The 22,816-nt window shown below is 49.1% G+C and overlaps 1 protein-coding gene across 8 annotated transcripts in view; it reads right to left on the reverse strand.

Annotated features, from left to right (window-relative positions):
- CTBP2 (C-terminal binding protein 2) overlaps window positions 1-22,816 on the reverse strand; it is a 171,411-nt gene that overhangs the window by 36,091 nt on the left and 112,504 nt on the right. For 6 of the 8 annotated variants that reach the window (XM_007964355.3, XM_073019446.1, XM_073019445.1 and 3 more), the window contains one exon: window positions 14,012-14,170. The exons of 1 other annotated variant lie outside the window; for it this stretch is intronic. In XM_007964355.3, the coding sequence (XP_007962546.1) occupies window positions 14,012-14,069 (58 nt within the window). In that variant the 5' untranslated portion in view covers window positions 14,070-14,170. Of the gene's footprint in view, window positions 1-1,007; window positions 2,970-14,011; window positions 14,171-22,816 lie in introns of those variants that run through there. One more of the 8 variants, XM_038009689.2, reaches the window with a different exon arrangement.

Genomic DNA, 22,816 nt, shown 5'->3' on the forward strand with positions numbered 1-22,816 from the left:
AGGTAGATCTTACTGTTTCATCCTGTTTTTCACAAGCTATTCAGGAAAAAAAAAATTATTTGAAAAGGATTCTGTTTTCTGAGTTATGCAGGGGAGGCAGGCGGGGAGGCAAGAAGTATGTCTAAAAGGAAGAAAACTGATTTACATTTTAAATTTTTGGTCAAGACTCTAGAGTTAAAATAAAAATTCTAAATGGTGTTCTGAGGACGCCCACCTAGGACTTCATCCACAATGTCCAAGGAAACACACGCCATAAATTACACCTGGCACACGTTGGGAAGAAAACCACCTACCACCAACTCTCCCTTTCCTGGACTTGGAAATATATTCTTCCCTTCAAGCAAGCGGAATTCCCAACTGTATTTTCTGATATGAGAGACTAAATCTGTTTTTGAAACAGAGAGTTCTGAGGGATTTCAACATCTTGCTTTGTTTAACCCACAAGTATGCAAACACACACATTTTCATCTCCACGGTGGGTAATCACTGCCTCCGATATGACGTGCGGACCCGTGAGAGGTACGTTTCCACACGATCACGCCCTTCTAAATGGAGGATGCACGCTTTAGAGCCAGCATTTGATGAAACATTCCTGCCTTCTCCAAAGCTCCCCAGTGTGAACCAGAGAAAAGGCCACCCCTTGTGAGCTCAAGGCTGCAGTCTGTTCTGAGTGACTTCTGAGTTTTTCCAAGAAACACAGTGGAGTTATATACCACTGTCAAGGGAAATCTACAAATCAACCCGACCTCAACTAAAGAACAGGAGGGCTCTGCTGCCCCAGCAGATCTGGCCTGATACGCAAATCTGATTAACCTAAGAGAAGCCGTGTCAACTGGTCACAGGGCTGCATCCGTCTTGTTTGGTGGTGTGTGTGTGTGTGTGTGTGTGTGTGTGTGTGTGGCCTGGCGAGTGAGGACTTGCCATCCTATGTTCAAACTTCCACAACCCCGCACCCCCCTGCTCCCCAACCAGGTCCCCAGGCAGGGCAGGTGGGGAGGATGTATTACTTGGTTCTGGTGCAAGCATGGTGGACACGATGATGGGCGCCCCTGTGCGCCGGGCCACCTTCTGGTACGGTGAGTGAGGTGTGTGGAGGCTCTGGCTGGCCGGCGGCAGGGTGGATGGCCCCAGGGGCGCACCTGGCTTCCGCAAGACCTGGGGGCTGCCGTGAGGGCTGGGCAGCGGAGAGGCGGCCACGTTGCGCTCCCTCTTTAGCAGCTCCATGGGCACCGTGTATGCTGTGGAGTAGGCTGTTCTGGGGCCTGGGTGAAGGGGGTTCGAGGGGCCCGGGTTAGTCAAGGCCACCCCTGCCTGCAGGGGGTACGTGGGGCTCAGACGCGCCGTCAGGGCGCAAGGGGTGGGAGAGCTGTACCCGGAATTGGAGGGGAAGTGGGGGGCATGGGCACCCACGCCAGGGGCAGAATAGGTGGCCGCCGTCTCCAGGAGGTGCTGAGATGGTGCGCTGGAGGGGCGGCGAGCCGGGTCTCCAGCTCGGGGGGCTGCTGTCTGCAGGGGACCTGCAGGCTGGGGCTGCAGGGCTGCAGTGCCCAGAGAAGCCAAGTCACCATGGAGCAGTTCGCTTCGGTGGCTGAAGCTGCTGGACCGCGCCCGGGGCAGGGGGCCCACCCGGTCCTGCCTCCGCAGCTGCATCTCGGTCCTGCAGCTGCTGGCCAGGCGGCTCAGAACACGGGCCTGGCCCAGGTTGGGTGCGACAGACTTGATATCCGCGTCCTCCAGGGTAGCCAGGACGGCTGGGGAGTCAAAGCCCTGCTGTAGCAGGGCTGCCAGGGTGGCCTCCACCAGCCCCTCTGCCCGCAGAAAGGCCAGGAATTCAGGGGGCACGGTCCTCTTGCCACCAGGACCCTGGAATGCGGACAGGTCAGCTTCGTAAGTCTCGTAAGCCATCTTGGACGGGATGCTTTCCTGGGCAGGCCCGTAGCCTCGATTCAGGGCCCCTGGGGCCACCCCTGTACTGCCCTCGGGGGCGGTAGCTGAGCTGGGGTCCACAACCAGGCACGTCGGGGCCACCTGTCTGGCAGAGGCAGGGTCAATGGGTCTTTCGCCGATGTCGCTGAAGACTTGGCTGGGGGGGTAGGCAGGCGCCTCCGCCCCATACCTGGCGTTGGGCTGCTCCCGTCCATACCGCCCGGGGGATGCAGCCCTGCTGTGTGTCCGCTGCCCCTGAGGGATCATTTTACCTCCAGGATCCCGGTACAGGTGACCGGCGTCCTGCAGGGCAGGTGACCGGCCTTGCATTTGATCCCATGACGTTCTGCTGCCAAACGCTCCATAGCTGGGGGCCGGCCGGCTGACTCCTGGGTCCCGATAGAGGGGAGGCTCTTTGGGTGCCCTAGCAGCTCCGGACGGGTCACTGTAGTAATCCCGTGGCAGCAGGGGGCCGCGACCAGACATCACTGCCTGTCTGCTGTCGTAGAAGGTGAAGTCAGGAGTAGACCCCTTTCTTGCAGCCACTGAGTTATAAACGGCCTCCTGGTACAGGTAGGGCTCGGCGGCCCCGGGCAGGGCAGCGTCCTGTGGTCGGTGGTTTGGCTCAAACCAAGTCCCCTGTGCCGTGCCATACGTCAGGGAGCTTCTCCTCCCCAGAGGCCGCAGGGACTCGGCGTTCTCCCAGGGGCCCTCGTACCACCCGGCAGCATCCCAGCTCTGAGAACGACCAATATTTATATGCCTGCTGGGAACTGGCATTGGAAAAAAAACGACTGCGGACGAGGCAGAGGAGAAGCTTTTCTTTATAAATCTTCAATTACATACATCAAACACAGACCTGGCTGTGTGCTAACCCTTCCGAGACGACGGCAGGGACAACCAACAGGGGTTTTCTGTTTCAAAGCATGGCCTAAATTATTAATCCTCCGAAACCTTAGCAGACAAAACATAAGACTCACGGTAACTTTGCCTCACTCCCCAACGATAGCCAGAGAGGTCTGTTCCTTACAGCTCAGTCCCAGAGAGGAGGCTGTCCCCAGCCTGCCAGGTCCCCCTTCCTAGCTGGTGTGCTCACATGGACCGGGGCTCTCTCAGCATGAGGATTAGGAGCTAAATAAAACCCCTAAAGCTTTGTTCCATGTGACATCTCGTTAGACTGATGAAGCCGGCAGCTTGCTCCATCCAGCCCTCCCAAGCTGCAACTGGGATTTACTTCCACACTGAAGCTCGGGTTTATACTCCCCTTTCTGCACCAGGGTACTTTTAGGATGAACACTGTCTCCCCCTCTGGACAGGGCTGCTCCCACCCCCGCCACTGATTCCTGAGAGGCAACAGAAGCAAAATAAGGCTGCTTCAGTGTCAGTCCACTCTTAATCCACCGCGATGAAACGTTAATCCATGGCACAGCTAAACACAAATTAAATGTGGATAAACAGAAAAAGGTCCACACGTGATCCTAGGCCATGGATGTCTAACCCAAAAAAGGGACCAGCTCTGAAACCTGATGCTTTGATAATACTGAGATCTGGCTTTGAGATGACTCTCTGGTTGTGAATCAAAGCCCAAATGCATTCTTTACCTTATTACTGCGAAACACAGATCCGCTCATACTGCCGCGGCAGTGGGGCGGGGGGCTGGGGGAAGGGTGTGTGTGCCAGGGAAGGGCGTGTGTAATCTGGAATTTAAAGTGACTGCAACAGAGGTCACAGGAACAGGAGGATGGGCGACTAAACCTTACACTGCAAAGCAAAACTGGGAAGCGGCTGCATCTGAATATCTCATCTTCTTTTAGGTACGTCAGAAAGAAAAGCCTAATTCCAGCAGGCTTAGATCCTGCAGATGATTTTCCGTATTCACATGGATTAAGCTTTCAGAGTCCACAAAGGACTTTGGCGCAATAATGCAAAGAAGAGCAGTTATTTAGATAAAGGAGCGCCCCAAAGTATTAAGACATTTCCTTAAACATATAGAACAGTCCCAGAGAAGCAACATCCCAGACTAACACGGTAGGTTCCTGCCCTGCAGGATTCCCATGACAAAGAATTCACAGCAAAAATAAAAGCCGGTGATTAGGAAGCTACAAAGGCTATACACACTGAAAGCATTTTAAAATGAGACAATATGCATACCTGCAAGCTTTAAACCCAAGAGTGCTGTTCCTCACTCACATCTCTCTCAATCTAGCACTCTACTAGAATCTTCTAAAGAGAAATACTAGTATTTTTTTTTTTTCTTGTGACGGAGTCTTGCTCTGTTGCCCAGGCTGGAGTGCGGTGGCGTGATCTCGGCTCACTGCAAGCTCCACCTCCTGGGTTCACGCCATTCTCCTGCCTCAGCCTCCTGAGTAGCTGGGACTACAGGCACCCACTACCACGCCTGGCTAATTTTTTTTTGTATTTTTAGTAGAGACGGGGTTTCACCGTGTTAGCCAGGATGGTCTTGATCTTCTGACCTCATGATCTGCCCGCCTCAGCCTCCCAAAGTGCTGGGATTACAGGCATGAGCCACCGCACCCGGCCCTAATGTTTTTTTTTTTTTTTTTTTTTTGAGACAGAGTTTTGTTCTTGTTTCCCAGGCTGGAGTGCAATGGCACGGTCTCTGTTCACTGGAATCTCCACCTACTGGGTTCAAGCAATTCTCCTGCCTCAGCCTCACAAGTAACTGGGATTACAGGTGTGCGTCACCACGCCTGGCTAATTTTTATATTTTTAGTAGAGACTACCATGTCTCCATCTACTTCACCATGTTGGCCAGGCTGGTCTTGAACTGACCTCAGGTGATCCACGCGCCCTGGCCTCCCAAAGTGCTGGGATTACAGGCGTGAGCCACTATGCCCGGCTAACACTTCAGGATTAAGCCACCTTGCTAATTTCCTCTCCTTGTTGTAATGAACAATGTGACATTATGTGGTGTTAGTACTACGTAACCCCACTCAGGGTGCAGGCACACCCCTCAAAGATGGGTGGATGAACTCGGAGCATTCCAGGAAAATCCCCCATGCCGTCTTTTTGAAGCAGGGTAAGGTAGCTCTGCTGACTCACCCACTTATTTACTATCTGGTTTTCAGCTCAGCAAGTTCTCAAATGGAAACAGGGCTCTATAGAAGAATGTTTACCTGGTAACTCCTAAGAAACCAGTAATGATTCTTAGGGAGGTTCCTGAGCTGGTGTTCAAGGGTGATGGCAGGAGCAGGGGCAGATGTGGGCAGATGAGCTTTGGGGCGGCGTCAGCCTCCCATTGGACCAGGAGGCCCAGCTTCCATTTCTATCAGCTTCCAACCTGTTCTGCTTGGAAACCACCCAAACTCACAGAGCCTCGGCTCTGAGATTTGACAAATATTATGGCAGATGTTTTCCCATGCTAGGTAAGAACACCTGTAACTGGACTTACACTTTTCCAAACACTCTGGTTACACAAACAACACACACCACACTACAGTCTTTTAAAAAGGACTGCTTTTCTGAAAAATTCTCATGTTGACTAAAAGTGAGATGGGACCAATTAGAGTAATACATCTCATGAGCTTCATTTTTTAATTCTGCCAAAACACTCTCTATAGAAATTATGTCAAGTAAAAATAAGATGATTGTGTAGCAGAAAAATCATCTCCTGAAAATTAAGCAAGATAAATCAAACTCTCCTGCAGACAAAATGAACCCAAGAAAAAGCCGGTTGTGTAGAATAACCCGACAGCTGTGTCGGGGAGACAGGCGATGTCCGCCCAAAGCCGATTCCGAAGTCCAGGTGCAACACAAGGTGTCAGTTACCAACAACAGAGACCTACAGAGACCCAGACAATTCCACAGATGGATCCAGAAAGTTCCAGAAGAGCTGGGAACAGCAGCCTTTGGACAAACTGCCAACAAGAGTTTCATGTTCCCACTGGAATAATCATGCAGGAAACTGCTTGAAATGAGTGGGAAAACACGACTCTGGGGTCTAATTCTCACTTTTACAGAAAAACAAGATCAGGTGGGATCAGTGAGGCTGAAGGCTGCGGTAACATGAGAGTCTCTGGCTCAGTGGCATGTCCCTCGTAGCTGTGCTGTCACCTGCCCACTCGGTGGGCTGCCACGTCTGTCTCAAGGCCTTATGAGGGGATAGCTCATTCTCAGGAGGAATCAGACCCCAATTTAGGGAACAGCTTCCCCAGGGGGGTCCAGCACCTGCCTGGGCTTCCATTCCCTGGTCCTACCTCCACCGACACGAAGGGCCAGGGCAGCTCTGCAGGTGACGGCAGAAATAAGATCTCAGGAGGCTCTTCGGTGCCTGCTGCATCCCAGGACGGAGCCACCACAGTGCCCTCTGCGTCTCCCACAGCCGGCACCTCCCCAGGGAGGCTGCGGAAGTTAGCAGGTAACGGTTTTCTGGCAGACACAGGGCAGAAAAATCGGCCTATGGCATACCCACTTCCTGCTTTTCAATGTGGACACAGCCTGTGGTGGATTTTTGTATGTTTCTGTCAAGGTAAGTGTTGTGGAATTTGTGCTATTAAAAAAGTGTTTTTGGGCCGGGTGTGTGGCTCACGCCTGTGTGGTAATCCCAGCACACTGGGAGACTGAGGGGGGGCAGATCACCTGATGCCAGGAGTTGGAGACCAGCCTGGCCAACATGGCAAAACCCCATCTCTACTAAAATACAAAAATTAGCCAGGCATGGTGGCACACACCTGTAATCCCAGCTATTTGGGAGGCTGAGGCAGGAGAATCGCTGGAACCTGGGAGGTTCAGGTTGCAGTGAGCCGAGGTCGCACCACTGCACTCCAGCCTGGGCAACAGAGCGAGACTCCATCTCAAAAAACAAAAACAAAAACAACAACAAAAAACAAAACAAAACAAAAAAACAAAATTTTCTTTCCTCTCATCAACCCCCTGCCTCCGAAGTCCTCAACCCAAAGTAACCAACTTGGCTAATCTAATGCAAAGGGTAGGAGACTACGCCGAACGCACTGGTTACACAGCAAACACAAAGTTGGCTGGGTTTTAAAGCAGCCTTCATCTAAATCACACAAGCACACAGCAACAATTAGCAAAACTGCCCAGACATCGTTTCAGTTATCAAAGGGGCCGAGTGGCACCGCGCCCTTGCTTGCACACTGAGTGCCCTCATCAATTTCTGGGCCCGGAGCGCAGAGGCTTGGGCACCCGCGCAACGCACCAAAGGAGGTCAGGAGAGTGACGTGGAGTGTCTGAACCAAGCCAGCCCTTTCCAGATCAGCTGCATCCTAAGAAGCCCCAGCCCTCATGTCTCTCAATGTTTAGCCATGGTCAGTGAAAACAAAGGCCTGCACATTGCTTCTGACTCAATTTCTTGCCTATATTGTAAAGCGTCCTGAGAACTGCATTAGGAAAATTAGGTTTGATTACCACTCATTATGGGGTTTCAAAATAAAAAAAGCAAGCCCGTTCTCTTGCACGGCCCATTTTGAAAGTATTGGTGGTGCCAAAGTGTGCCCTGGGACCCCAGCTGGGATGCAGGACAGGCCTCACCTTGGACCATGTCAGGTTTCCCATTTCTAGCAATGGAACACACTTGACCTCAAGAGGCTTCGCTCAGCTCTGGACAGCACCTGGCACGAGATGCTCCACACAGTAGGTGCTCAATGAACACCACCCCTTCCACTCTTTAGCAGCTTTTCCTGCAGATTCCCAAAGTCTCCACCTCACCTCCACCTCCACGGTGCCCCGCCCCATCACACTCCACTGTTTTGAGGTCTCCTTGGCTGTCCTGGGATCAGAAGGTCCCAGGACCTCTTCCTTCGTCTGGTTTTGTTATCAACGCTCCTAATCAGGGCTGGCTCAGCCAGCCCTCCCCCATGAAGCTTTCTCAGTCCAATTCTGTCACTTTGTCCTTAGTCCAAAAAATCTGCCACTCATCGAGATGAGAAAAGCACTCCAAAAATAATCCAGAGAACGCACGTGCCTGCAGAGACAGACCACGGCATGGCCGCTGAGCCCCTGACCTGCGAGCGGAGCGCACCCCTCCCTCCACGGCACGTGCTCCCTCCATTCATCACGTGCTTTTCATTTCGTTTGACACTCGGGCTGTAAATCAAACTGTCGACTATGACGCGATGGTGATGGACGGCTGGCCTCAAGGGAGTGCACGGTGTGATGGGGAAAAATGACAGAGACATGGACACAGTCCCCAGAAGCCCCCCCTCCCGCCCCCGCCCCGATCACAACCACTTCAACCCTCCGAGCCTGAGCCCACACCAAAGCCCAAACGGCCCCATTTGCAAGCCTGGGCACGGTGGACACTAAGCTAGGCAAAGTATCCACTGCCCAAATATGAACGGCCGCCTGACAGGGACCTGAGCCTGCACGCGACAGTTTCAGCACACAGGCCTTGATGGGACAGTCAGCCTTTCTGCGGACACAAAAGAACTAACTCTCCGCCTCACTCCCAAGTCTCGGAAAAATCCGTGTCACCCATCCCAGGTTGCAAATGGGAAGGGAGGGACCCTCCTGGCACAGACATCTCTTCAACCGGAGCACGGAAAACAAAACCCTCAGGTGATGAGAAACAGGCTGGAGGGACAGGGAGTGTGGGATCCCACTGTGCCCAGGTGCTCAACGCTCCTTCCTCTCGGTGTCTTCACAGCCCAGCTGGGGTGCTCAGCCTGGCTCCTGCTGGATGTGGAAGGGCTGAGAAAGGCACGTGAGGTCACTCTGTAGATGGAGACGAGACAGAGACAGAGGAACGCCCTCGAGCACGCAAGCCAAGGTGCCTGGGCTTTAGTAGCAAAAGAGCCAAGCAGTAGAAACCAATCAGAGAGGAGTCTTATTTCACAGCTTAACACTGTACATTCTGGAAAAGGAGAGAGGGCAACAAGCTGGCAGCAAAATGTATGTTGGGGTTCTGGTTCACAGTCACCCCAAATACCTGTCAATTAGGTTGAGTTGTGTGAAGAGCGCAGAAGGTTCTCTGCACTCGTGCAAGCTGCCGTCTGCTGCTGTCTGGCTACCCCGGGGCCTCCTCCAAATACGGGTATGTACTGTTCCCCCCGAGGCACTCCTTCCCTGCCCACCCCCCCAACCCCCGCACCAGGCACTGCTCCCCACGAGGCACTGACTCGGCCTGAAACCAGAGACGCTGTTTCCCCAAAGGTGCGGGGACCAAGAGGCAGACACTGAGAATAAAGCCCCGGGCAGCCGGGCCCAGGGGCTCCGGGCTGCACTGTGGGAGGTTTAGACTCAATCATCGATGGAGACAGGGCACCACCAACCAGAGGGTGGGAGACCACGCGATTCACTGTGGTGGGGGCAGGAGCTGAAAACCGCAGCCACAGAACCAAGCTAGAAGATGGTGATGAACCCCCAAATCCCAGCCACTGACTCTAATCGCACTACACATCCCTGGCCCCCAAAGTAAAAGCAAAGCAGCCTTAATATGTTGCTATTAGAAAAAAGTGGTGAGTATGAAGGCATCCGCCCATCACCGAACTGACCAGTGCAAAGAGAAGCTTATGTTTGTGCTTGAGAAATGAGTAACAACAGAGAAATAAAACACTGAACCTGATTCACAGTTGCAGAAAGGGAGGGCAGTCTATGAACCCCATCCCCAGAGTTGGTGAAGGAACAGGTCGGGTGAGGGGTTCCCTGGGGAGGGGTCCTCACTTTGAGTTTCTCTTAAAGTTGGGGACAGATAAGGCAAAACATGAAATTTTACTCCTTGCAAGTGCACTTTTGCCTGTAAAGCTTCGCCTTGACTGTTTCCCGAACCTTTACCTTTGCGTAAGATTGTTTGGGTATGTTCATTTGTGCTTTGGAGTTTTAAGGCATGTCTAGTTGACTATTGTATATTTACATAGCTAATGCAATTACAGCTCATCACATAATTGCTGGAAATGTGCATAATTGCCTGATCCCAACATATAATTATAATGTATAGCAACATTATGAATCCCATTTTTAAAATCCACATTTTGGGGCTATTTAAAGTTATTTATTAGAACTGTTTGTGGACTACCTATAGGCAGGCTTCAACTCGTTTCTTTACAAAGTGCTCAAAGTGCTTTAAAAAACAAACAAAAACAAGTCCTGATTTTACAATGCATTTTTACAAAGATAGGTGAAAACAAAACAGCTACCCAGAACAAAAACAAACAAAATCTCAAATACCAAACAAAACCATTTGTCAACACTGTGGATTTTGCTCTTTCTGATGGGTGTCTGCCAGGCAAGGAGGCTGCCGGAAGAAGGAAAGAACCCCCCTCTGGACTTCGAGACCACTCGGGTAACCTTGGTGACCTGGAGGCACCTGTCTTTGTTCCTTATACATAGGAATGAGCTTGCTTGGGGCACATCCCACTGAGATGTGCTTCCACAATGGCAAGCTCAACCCACTGGGAAGAGCAGAAGAGCCCACGACACAGAAGAAAGCACTGGGGCAGCTCCTTCCACCTCATCCCTGGCAGCATCTTCTCAGACTTCTCGTTTTCCTCTATGACAAAGATGACGCAGAACGAGATTCCCAGAATTTCTAACTATCTGTGTGTTTCATAGAAACCAGCTTGTCTCCTTCTTCCTCACATCCATCCAACCAGCTCATCGCCCTCATTCCTTTTATTCTCTGTGGTCGTGAGAACATTCCAGAGGTGAGGAATGTTTCATGAGTTTGTTTATTTAAGAGGAGGTCCCTTTTATTTGTGCAGAGGAAATGGAGAAGCAGCCTCCCTGAGTCATGTTACAAGGGGACTCATCACCACTCGGCTGATATCGTCCTCGGAACCATTTTCCACGTCTCTAACACATTCGAACAAAATGCAGTAAAACGAAACACGTACTTTTTTCAAGTTGTGATCGCAATACCAACAGGAAAGGGGAGCAGCGTTTATGGACTGATTCTGTCATAACCCACAAGAAGAAACTCTAACAAAAAGTCACCACCAACAACAGCCATTGTGGTTTATTAAGTTCTACAAACCCAGGGCTCTGCAAGATGCTCTTCTGGGTTCCCTTTGCAATGCTGAGTGATTGTTAGCGAGCCCTCATTTCCAACCAACAAATGTTTGGGACACACCAAACGAGTTCTGGCATAATACAGTAAGGCAGGTACTAAAACCCTCCAGCTGGCGCAGTTCACAATGTCAATGAGGTCAGCAAACTAAGCAGACAGGAAAACCTCAATTCTACTTGAGAATGAGGAGACCACAATCTTGTTCTGATCAGCCTGTGTTATAAGGGGGCTCCTTCGTAATAATTCTTACATGGTATTATAGGATTGTTTGATAGAAGGCATCAGAAAAAAAAAAAAAAAAAAAAACCAAAGAAACAAATTATAAATATCAAACTCAAAGGGTTACATTAAAAAAATTAAAATCTGGCTTTTACGTCGGCTAGCAAGGCCATTATTCCAGCTCATTTGGCTGGAGTCCCAAAGACTGTATCCTGCTCCCAGAGTAGAGACACAGCATGGCGGGGTGAATCCCCACGGCCGATTCTGGGCATACAGAGTGATCAAACTCCACGCCACTTTTTCTTGCTTTGAAAGTTTCAAGGAGGAAGGGGCTGGACAGGCCTTAGAAAGCAGGGAAAGGTTGTAGAAGTATCTGTGCAGGGGTGATGCTCAGATTCCACCGGAATACTTGCAGTGGGATCCTGGAGAGGCCTGCCTGATTCCAGAAAGAAAACAAACCTAAGGGACACAGAAGTCCTTGTGTCCTCTCTTGTAGGCAGTGGGAAGAAAAAACAGTTTGACAGGCTCTCTGCATATCAATACACAACATTCTACAAGTAGTTGACACAATAGAGACATGGTGAGAATTCAAAGCTGGAGGGAGTGTGTGTGTGTGTGTGTGTGTGTGTGTGTTTTAGATGTTCAAGGCCTTCAGGTGGAAAAAAGAGCTGAATCCAAGGAGCTGATATGAGAGAAGGCCAAACAGAGAAAAACAGACTGCCCAGGTTCCTGGGTGCAAACTGCCCACTGCTCCGCACCTCTCTGGCAGCACCTGTGAGATGGGTGCACCTGTCCTGACCCATAACAGCTGCCACAAGGACTAAGTCAGCTTATACAAAGGAGGAGCACCAACAAAGCACCCGGGACCAACTGTGAGTGCTTAATGAGATGCCCAGGGAGCTGACAAATAGATGGCGACCTACATTGGAGTAACTGCATGTCTTCGTTGATAGTGGTCACTGAGAAATTTAAACAGTATGACTGCAAATGTATCTGGAACACTACGCATGCGCAAGGTCACGCAAACTTCTGTTATAAAAAATTGGCTGAAAATTTCCTATTACACACGAAGAGGGTGGGAAGGTTGGTGAACCATCCTTCAGCACCTGTCTGGGTGGGACAGAGGGTCTGCAAGCAGACAATGCTTTTGCCCGAGTCAGGTTCATATAGCCGTGGAAACACAGAGAGGAAACGCGGCTGGCTTTTCAATCCCATTCTAGCTTCCGATGCAACACCCCCGGAGAATCCCGGGTGAAGGGGGTAGAATCAGCTCCAGAGGCATTCCTGCTACTAACCTTGGAAAGCTGAATCATGAGCATGTTCCAGAAGCAAGTACCCAGTAACCTCAATCAAGCACCTTTACACTGGAAGTCAAGAGTAAATTTTACAACTCCCCATACAATCTGGAGAACCCATACTGTGGAATAGCCTACAAATCAATCGGGTCTGGGCTCTTCGGTAAGTCCAGTGTCTCTGAAAGTCAAAAAGCCCAGGGGATAATTTTAGACTAAGGAGACTAGAGAGATGTAACAACTGAACACAAAGCATGACCCTTACCTATTGCACAGGCAGAGGCGCGGGGGCAATGCGGACATGCAGCCTGTATTAGACAATACTGTCCTGTGGTTAGATTCCTGGGGTTCCTTCCAGTATTGGGAGCACGTAGGAAATTGGATAAAAGGTGCCATTGCCATAGGTACTCCCGAGTAAAGGGCTACCCCTGCATTTTTTCAGATGGTTCTGGAAGAAAATCCATCACCTACTCACACATGTGTCTATTTATATGTATATCTCTATTTCCATCTCCCCTCCAAGAAATCTGGAGAACTGAATGGCATATTGCTGTTCACTGTACTATCCTACCAACCTCTCTGTGGGTTTTTATAATTCGCGAATGTTTACTTAAAAAAAACCCTTTAACATCAAACTCCTTATACTGAACCCCAGGAATGTCAGTGCTTTTGTGATCTTGCAGCACAGAATTCTGTGGGGCCGTGGAGTCACTCAGCAGAATGTCTACGATGTCCCCACCCCATGTGGCTTGAGCCACATCTACTTATAGGACGGATAATTCCATATGGGGCAGCTGCAGGGGAAGGCCCGTGGGTTGCATATTCCTGTCCGCAAACTGGTGCGTCAGCTACTGCGTGTGTGTGAAGGGGTGCGGAGGGGGCTGCGGAGCCACCTTCGCTTCCCTCCGAGCGCCACCCTGTAGGGCGGTACCAGTAATCACCCTGAGCAAAGAGCAGCCCTGTAGCACTGACCGCCCCGTCTGGCAGGCGCACTCACCCCCAAACCCAGATCCACACGGTGGTTCCTTACCACCCGCTATCTGGGAGAGTACAGTGCTTAATCAACACTTCAGAGTTTTGTCCCCAGGTTTCCATTAGATTTTAATTATGTTTATTTTTCTTTTCACGAATAGAACACTTCCAGACATTTCCAAAGATACCAGGGACATGAACACACCACGAGGGGCAATGCTGGGCTCTTCAGGAATCTCATAACATCAGGGAATTCAGCATCGTAAATATCTTAATCCAAAACAGGTAAAGTCCTGAGATTTCAGGAAGTGAAAAAAGATGGTCCTAATCAACATCATCTTTCATATGCATAATACACGGAAGACATGGACCTCAGGGCCCCCAGCCCTGAAACTGTCCTCCTAGTCCCCAACCCCGCCCCAGAAGCCAGGCCTTGTCCTAAGCCAAGGCCAGGCCCATGGCCAAGGGCACCCAGCAGAGGGTGCCGATGCTGTGCAGTGTTGAAATCGCAGGAGGGACTCTGGCTTGGGGGGTGGCACAGCCAACTCAAGGGAGCAGCCAGCAAGATTTGAGTGAGGGACTAGGTATGTTTGGTAAAAACCGCCAAACACGCTCTTACCTTCACAAATTCTGTCCAATCGCTGTCTCTTGACTTTGTGCTTATCCACAAGGGCCATTCTTTATGGAACTTTGCAACTCTCAGATCAAAAGGCAAAGCAGTCCTCTAAGAACTTAAGGGAACTCGCAGGAGTCTGCGTGCATGACGCCACTATGAACCCTGAAACAAGGAGAAAAGAATCCTTACTCTCTGGAGACCCTCCGGGCACAGGACAACAGCTCATTGGGAACTTAACTGCTACTTTCTATAAGGGAACTTGCCATCTGGACTCATGGGACTTGCTCTCTTCCCAAAACACTGGGAATGGAGGTTGTCCCAAGTGCATCTCAGCCGCCTCCTGCTTCTTATCTCATAATAGAAAGCAAGTGAATGCACACGAGACAATCGTCAGTTATTTCTGGAAGCAGCAAATTCCAACAGACCTCTTGCTTTTAACTTTAAGGCTACAAATGCCAATTTACTGACCAATTTGAAGTATAATAAATTGTGTTCCAGTGGCAGAGACCAAGTGACAGCCAGTTGGACCTGCCCTGGACGCACTCGCACTGAGATGCAGACACCCACTGTGGCAACTTGAGGGGCTCTGCCAAGGCCTTCCGCCAGGTGAATTACAACAACGGTTTCCAAAACAGCAGCGCAGGGGACAGGGGTCAAAGCCACAGCTCAGCACAACACAAAACCCTGACCCTATCACGTGAGAACGCGGGTGGGAAGCCCCAGCAGCTCCTAACCAACGTTTGTCCGGTGCCACCTTCCTGAACCTTCCTTGCCGCTGGAGGGGACTGCAGTCAGCACCAGCAAGGGCAGGGTCCCAGGTTGCTGGCCTTGACACTGGGTCCCAGCTATATGGGCTGAAGTATTTCTTACTGAGAGAGTGTAAGCGTCCCCATGATGTTTCAGACAGAGGTGAGGCAGATGGAGGAGGCAAGAAAGGGTTTCCCACGTAGTTTGGGGTATGTGGGATTCCTTAGAGGGAGACCTGACTGAGGCCCGGGGAAGAAGAGCTGCTGCCCATCCTCCTTCTGGAAGGGTCAGGATCTGAGCACTTTGGAAGCCTCTGACTATCACCAATGTGCCAGGTGAGGTCCAGATCATTAACTGCTGTCCCCAATATCCCAGCTTTTGAGTCACTGCTCTGGAACTGCATTCTTTACATTGATTAAAGAAGGCTTGGTGAATCTTGGCCAGGCGCAGTGGCTCATGCCTATAAGCCCAGCAGTTTGGGAGGCCGAGGCGGGCGGATCACCTGAGGTCAGGAGTTCGAGACCAGCCTGGCCAACATGGTAAAATCCTGTCTCTACTAAAAATACAAAAATTAGCTGGGTATGGTGGCAGGCACCTGTAATCCCAGCTACTCGGGAGGCTGAGGCAAAAGAATCATTTGAATCTGGAAGGTGGAGGCTGCAGTGAGCTGAGGTCATACCACTGTACACCAACCTAGTGACAGAGCAAGACTCTGTCTTGGAAAAAAAAAAAAAAAGGCTTGAAGAATCTCAATTGGGAAGCACAACATTTAAGGCCCACTGTATTGTCTTCTGTGTTTTTTTTTTCCCCAAGGAACACAGTTAAATCAGTCTTATTTTAAGAACATCACCACAATCACATACACACACACAGAAAAAGGGGTTCTCAGTGGAAATAAAGAGGAGAGATGGAAGACAAAAGTGAGGCCCAAGGGGTAGAAATGAGGATGATGATGTACGGCCATCAGTTATGCAAAACATTAAGAGTTACTTTATCAAAAGGTCAGACTCAGGTCTACCAGGTTTCTGTAAGTGAATGGCTAATTTCCCAGCAACGAAGCTCAAAAGGCATCCGAAAGATTTATGGCGATAATTACGTGATTTTCAATAAAAGAGCTAGGAAAAAGCACAATTTCCAATCACATAAATAATTAATGTAACATCCCTGAGATACCAAACCCCTTCAACGATTGGGAAGTTCCCCCAAAACGGGGAATGACCATATCTGATTGGTCAGGAGATGAAGGTTGTCCTAGAATGTGTGGGGTTACCTTTGAGCAGATCCACATGGATATATTTTAAAAACTGGGTTTGCTAGTGTTGGCTTTTTTATTTTTAGTGAGACAGGGTCTGCTCTTCACTCAGGCTGGAATGCAGGGACAAGCTCATGGCTCACTGCAGCCTCAACCTCCCAGGCTCAAGCAATCCTCCCACCTCAGCCTCCTTAATAGCTGGTACTACAGGCATGTGCCAACATGCCTGGCTAAGTTTTGTATTTTTTGAAGAGATGGGGTTTCACCATGTTGCCTGGGCTGTTCTCAAACTTCTGAACTCAAGTGATCCACCCCCTCAGCCTCCCAAAGTGCTGGGATTACAGGCGTTAAGCCACTGCACCTGGCCAGTGCTGGCCTTTCGGAAAGGCAACCACACAAAAAAAGAGTCCATAACTGTAGCCAACTTGAGGGTTACTGGAGGTGGGACGATGGGCCAAACCTATCAATCTGAGTTTCTGTCCATGTCCCCCACCCACAAGTGATTCCAGGTGAGGTTGACCACGGAGGCCAGCAATTGTCATTTGCTCAGGCCCAAGCTCTGATGGCCAAACTGCAGTCTGGCTCCCCCTCAACTCTATTATAAAAACAGAATTCCACATCAGCTGCATCATCCAAGGGGGGAAAAGAATTAATTAGTTAATTTTTGTGAAGACCTCGGAGATGAAAAATGACAGCATTATAATCTGAGGCAAGGCGGGTTTCACACCCTCCTCCCCCAATCCCCAAGTGAGGCGTAATCATTCTTTTTGCTTTCCTTTGAATTTTAATTTGTATAATTAGATAGCTTCCTGAAAAATTGATAAGTAGAATTTCAATCATGCAATCAAAGGAAAGATCAGCCATCAGCTTCCACAAACGCCAACATTCTACTATTAAAAAAAAAAAGAGGCTGACTCCCATGTCTGGCTTTTTTGGGGGGTGGGGGGAAAGGGGGGTCACCCTCTGTCCTGGCCCTTCTGTGGGTTCCTTTTTGCACACCCTGGCCAGTCGCACCAACCCATGTTTAGCGCTGGCCATCTTGGCTCCCAAGGCCACCAGCCTCTGGGTCTGGTCTGGGCAGTGACCATTGATTTGTGTAGCCTGAATCCCCTCCCCCGATATTTCTTTTGCCACAAGAATGTATGAAATGTGACATTTTCCTCCTTAGCCCTCCCAAGGAGCAAGCTATTTACGAGGACTTAATTACCATAACCATCTTCCAATGACAGCCACAGGCCCTCCTTGGAGCTGAGCTGCACACAGCGGACTCCAGCTGGTCTCCATGCTGAACAAGCCACCACCCCCGGTCCACACTGGCTCTGGGCTCCCTGACATCATCACAGCTCTCTTGGTGACGCCTGCTATGAAAACCAGCCTCTGCCTTTATTTTAAACCAGTCTCCACTCATAAATCAATTTCCCCCCCATAAAACACCAAACGATATGGGCACAAATAAAGAAGGAAAAAAAGTAGGGGGAATGTGTTGCACTATTCCACTTCTGCTGAAATTGCTCCTCAAACCACGTTAGTGGCGGAACTGTGGGTGGGGAGTTCTAGACCCTGCTTGTGGAATGAGCTTGGATGAGCTGTTCTGGAGACTCAGGCTCCTTGTCTGTAGAACGGGATGTCACTGTGATGTCCCAAAGTGGCAGTGAGGACCAACCAGTGAGAATGTGCACAAAAGCACTGGGTAGGAGCCCGCAGGTCTCTGCGAGCTGCTCCCGCCTTTCCTCTGACACCCCCTTGCACACTAACCCCGCAGGGAACACTCACTCCCTTCTGGCTGAGGCTGGGAGGTAAACCTCAGTGAAGTTCACGGTCAACAGGAAAGCTGTATCTTTTCAAAAGGAAAAAGAGTGCCCTGAAGCCAAACCTCACAAGAAGAAACACTGCCTCCCCCTAAAAGGAAAGTTTTGGGGAGTCACAGGCCAAACCCCAACCAAAGATCAGAAACGTGGACCTCAAATTTTATTTGCTTGAAGTGAGGGCTGTGATCCAGGGCTGAAATATTTGGTGTCAGGAAATTCAGCTCCCTTCTGAAGACGAACAAGGCTTGGAAAAGAAAGCCACTGGGAGATACCTGGTTGTTTCCAAAGGGGACATGTATGGAAGATGTGTTCCGTGGAGGTATCACAGAGAATGTCAGATTTTTAAGAAAATAGAGAACAAAAAGGAAAAACGGCACATTTTACAACCCCTTGCTTGGCTATCAAACTCCAACACATTCAGAATCAAGGGCAGGGGAAAGGGCAGGATTTTTAAAATCTGGGCAGGTTAATTTTACTCAATGACCATCACCAGCTCCCTCACCACCATCATGAGGTTCTCTACCAAGAGCCCTTAGGTTACACAGCACAAAAACCCAGCCCATCAACTCAGTGTTATAGACCATCTCGATTTCTTTTTCTTTTTTCTTTTTTTTGAGACAGAGTTTGCTCTGTAGCCCAGGCTGGAGTGCAGTAGCGTGATCTCAGCTCACTGCAAGCTCCACCTCCCGGGTTCACGCCATTCTCCTGCCTCAGCTTCCCGAGTAGCTGGGACTACAGGCGCCCGCCACCACGCCTGGCTAATTTTTTGTATTTTTAGTAGAGATGGGGTTTCACCGTATTAGCCAGGATGGTCTGGATCTCCTGACCTTGTGATCTGCCCCCCCCCAGCCTCCCAAACTGCTGGGATTACAGGTGTGAGCCACCGCATCTGGCCGACCCTCTTGATTTCTTGACTCCACTTCCTAGTCTTCATCAAGAACAGGCAGCTGAAGGGATTTATAGAAGGCATGCCTCTGACAGTGCCTTTCTTCAAAATGAAATTTCTTTCAAATCCAGTTAAACATGATGATGGCTTTCAATTCTTTCAAGGAAATCTACTTAAACATTCTGTTAATAAAGGCAGACCGAGTTTCACAATATGCTCACAAATTAATATCATCGTAGTTAAGCAAGTTCTGGCAAAGTTCTCTGAATGTGTCTCTGGAGAACTCAGATTTCATTGTTAAGTATGAGTGGGGTGTAGATTTCATGTTTGAGAGGTTGAGGCAGGAAGAAAAGACCCCAGCAACCCAGACGGCCGCATCGATGCACAAGGTCCACCACCCTTCTGAGCCTGGGATCCCAAAAGACAGGACTCACTCCTGAAAAGCTTCCTTCACCGAAGCCTACAGGGCCTCTCAGTGCACCCGCAGGCTCAGCTAGGAGCCTGTGTGGCCGCTGTGCCAAGATGAGGAGGCAGCAACACCCAGCACTTGCACACATAACCGAGGATCCTGCCTGGGTGCTGCCATTGGCACATCTGCAGATTTGGTGCCAGTTAACAGTCCCTTGAGAACGCCAGCCCATCAATGACACCTGCCCAGAAAATACTCTGACTTTTCATTCGGAGTTAATAGAGTGACAGGTGCCCAGGCCACCTCACAAGAGCACATTCCATAAACTTCAGAAGCCAAACTTGTGCAACAGATGCCTTTCTTAGGAAGAGAGCTGGGAAGAATCTTCTGAACAGGTGATGAACATTTTATTTTGTAAACTACACTTGGAAAAAACTACTAAAAACCAGACATAAGCAGGGCACGGTGGTGTGTGCCTGTAGTCTCCCTCCTCAGAAGGCTGAGATGGGCAGTAGTCTTGAGGCTGTGGTGTGCCAGGATTCCACTTGTGAATAAAGCTACTGCACTCCAGCCTGGGCAACCTAGCGAGCCTGTCTCAAACTTAAAACAATGGCAAAACCAGATATAACAAAATAAATGTCCTAAAGGAGTCAGGGATCAGATCAGTGGGTCAAAAAGCACTGGACCAGCCTTCGATTAAATGGCAACCGTAACACCAGAGTTAATAACAAAATTACTAAAACTACTTTAAGGAAGGAAATGAAGCTTTTTGAGAAAACCAGGGTAGGAAATGACCTTAGTGGAGCCAATTTTCAGAACGGCTGCTATGGACCACATGCTTCTGTACCCTACAATTCTTCCATGTTGAATGCTGAATTCATGGATGTTCAAACCCTAATTCTCACAGTGATGTATCTGGGTGCTGGGCCTCTGAAGGTGATTCGCAAAGCTTTGCCCTCAGAAACAGGATTAGCACCCAGTCCGTAGTACCCAATAGACGATCTCGCTGCTCCACGTGAGGACACAGCCAGGAAGTCCACAAGCCAGCAAGGAGGCCCTCCCAGATCCTGGATCTGCCAGATCGTTGGTTTTTCACTTCCCAGGCTCCAGAGCCGTGAGAAATAAAGTCACTCAGTCGATGGTATTTTTCTTACAGCAGCCCAAACTAAGATGATGGCCAAAAGTGACTATTGCTTCCTGATTATTAATTTTTGCAAATTTAGTTTTATGTTTTTGGGTATTAAGAGGGTGTCTGACTTCCAATATACTACCAATACAATGGTATACAGGAAAATCTCCCTTTCCAAGAGTCCCCATACCCCATGCCCTTAAGGTAACTAGCAGGACCCTTTCTTTTTTTTTTTTTTTTAAGACAGATTCTCTCGCTTTGTTGCCCAGGAAATCTCGGCTCACTGCAACCTCCACTTCCCGGGTTCAAGTGATTCTCCTGCTGTAGCCTCCCAAGTAGCTGGCATGACAGGCACACACCACCAAGCCCACCCCTTTTTTGCATTTTTGGTAGATACAGGGTTTCACCATGTTGGCCAGGCTGTTCTCAAACTCTTGACCTCAGGTGATCCACCCGCCTTGGCCTCCCAAAGTTCTGGGATTACAGGCGGGAGTCACCACGCCCAGCTGTGACCCTTTCTAATATACACATTGAAGCTTCACTCTGGTTCCACCATCAAAGAAAGACTGGGGAGCTCATATTTCCCCAGGGAGCACCTAGCAGCCCAACCCCAGGGTGACATTGTCACACCCTGGTCACATGCCCTCCATCAGTTCCAAGGGCCCTACCCTCTAATTCCCTAGGGCTGATGCAATGCAGGCAACCCAGCTGTAGCCAACACAGGGCTACAACCCACTTCCGACACCCCAAGGCTAGGTACGCTACAGAATTCACAAGTGCTTGGGTTTAAAAAAAAAAAAATACATGGCCTCCATAATCTTTTACGGTGTACTCCCAAATCAACCATCTAAATATCTTTGCCAGAACAGATAATCATACTGACTCAACTGGATTAAGAATATAAAAAAATACACTCAACAATTTAGGGCAGGTCAAATTCTGCCGCTATCAGAGTATTTTAGAATTTGGATATGAGGGCCAGGCCTGGTGGCTCATGCCTGTAATCCCAGCACACTGAGAGGGCAAGGAGGTCGGATCACATAAGGTCAGAAGTTCGAGACCAGCTTGGCCAACATGATGAAACCCTGTCACTATTAAAAATACAAAAAATTAGCCAGGCATGGTGGTGCACGCCTGTAATCCCAGCTACTGGGGAGGCTGAGGCAGGAGAACCGCTTGAACCCAGGAAGTGGAGGTTGTAGTCAGCTGAGATCCCGCCACTGCACTCCAGCCTGAGTTACAGAGTGAGAATCTTATCTCAAAAAAAAAGAAAAAAAAAAAAAAGAATTTGGATATGAGGTTAAGGAATGTGGATCTGTGATTCTGTTCTGTCCATCTAACTTCCACCAAAAATTCTTAGGGGCTTTGGAATGACCAAAAAATTCAAAGTGAAGCCCCCATAAGCTGCACAGGGTAAGAAATCTCAAAGAAACGTACACAGCACGTCTCTGAGCACATGGAGCCAGTGCTAGGAGACGGCACACTGTGAAGCTCAGGGCTGCCACACAGAAGGAGGTGAGCAAATCTAAAACCCAGGCTTTCCTTTGGCCAAGAAAGCTGAGCAAATCCTCCTGCTTTGGTTAAGGGTTGTGAGCACACGAAAATACATTTCCTGATGTTAAATGCAAGACTCCAGAATTCTAAATATTTTCACTTGCTAAAAGCTATAATCAAGAACAGAAGATTTGAGCAGAAAGAATTCGTGATTTTCCTAATTGGTTGTTTGATTTGTGTCATAATGGAAATTAAGTGTTGGTCTTTGTTGCTAAAGAAAATGAGCTGTTCCTGTGTTTAGGATTTTCACACATTTTAAAAGCACTTGTCTGTCTTCCAAATATGCCTTAAAAATAAACAGTATATTCGTTTTAATAGTGTTATTTAATAATAAAGGCTAAGCAAAAAAAGGGATAAAAGCAAATAAGCAAACAAACTAAATGACACCTCTATTCCTGTCTGTTTAGACATGAGGAATCAGGAATGCAAATTAATTTTTCCTTTTCCAGTTTTCTCTTTCCTACTCTGGCATGAACATTTTGATCTATAGCTGAGAAGTCTGGTTGAACAGAGAAAAAAAATTAGTGATCTCAAACTCCATGCAGACAGAAGTGGTTCCATCAGAAAATGCATCTTTTGTCACATACGGTGTGCAAGAAGTGATTCCAGAATGTTTATATCTGAACGTCACGCAGAGAAAGTATCCAGAACGTTGGAAGGTTCTCATGTCATGCCTGCAGAAGGGCACTGGGCCATGGTAAGTAAGGCCATTCGGGTGGGTACTCCTGTGCCCCTAAAATCGCCAGGGCAAAATCTGCAGCCTGTGATACAACTGGGCACACACAATGCATCTGATGTGTCCAGCGTGGTGTAAAAGCCATGGGGACTGATGGCCACTAAAGGGTCTTTGAACGTGAGGACTTGCAAAAGCAAGAACCACCAGGCTACACTTCTTGGAGAGAAATATCTGGAGGTTGTATGCTAAACCTATGCAAAACTTAATACAATTTATTAGACTATGTATTCAACTGTCAATTGTAATTATATGATAGAACACTGTGTTATATGTATCATAGAGTATAT

Source organism: Chlorocebus sabaeus, chromosome 9 (genome assembly GCF_047675955.1).
Source record: "Chlorocebus sabaeus isolate Y175 chromosome 9, mChlSab1.0.hap1, whole genome shotgun sequence".
In the NCBI taxonomy this organism is placed as follows: Eukaryota; Metazoa; Chordata; class Mammalia; order Primates; family Cercopithecidae; genus Chlorocebus; species Chlorocebus sabaeus.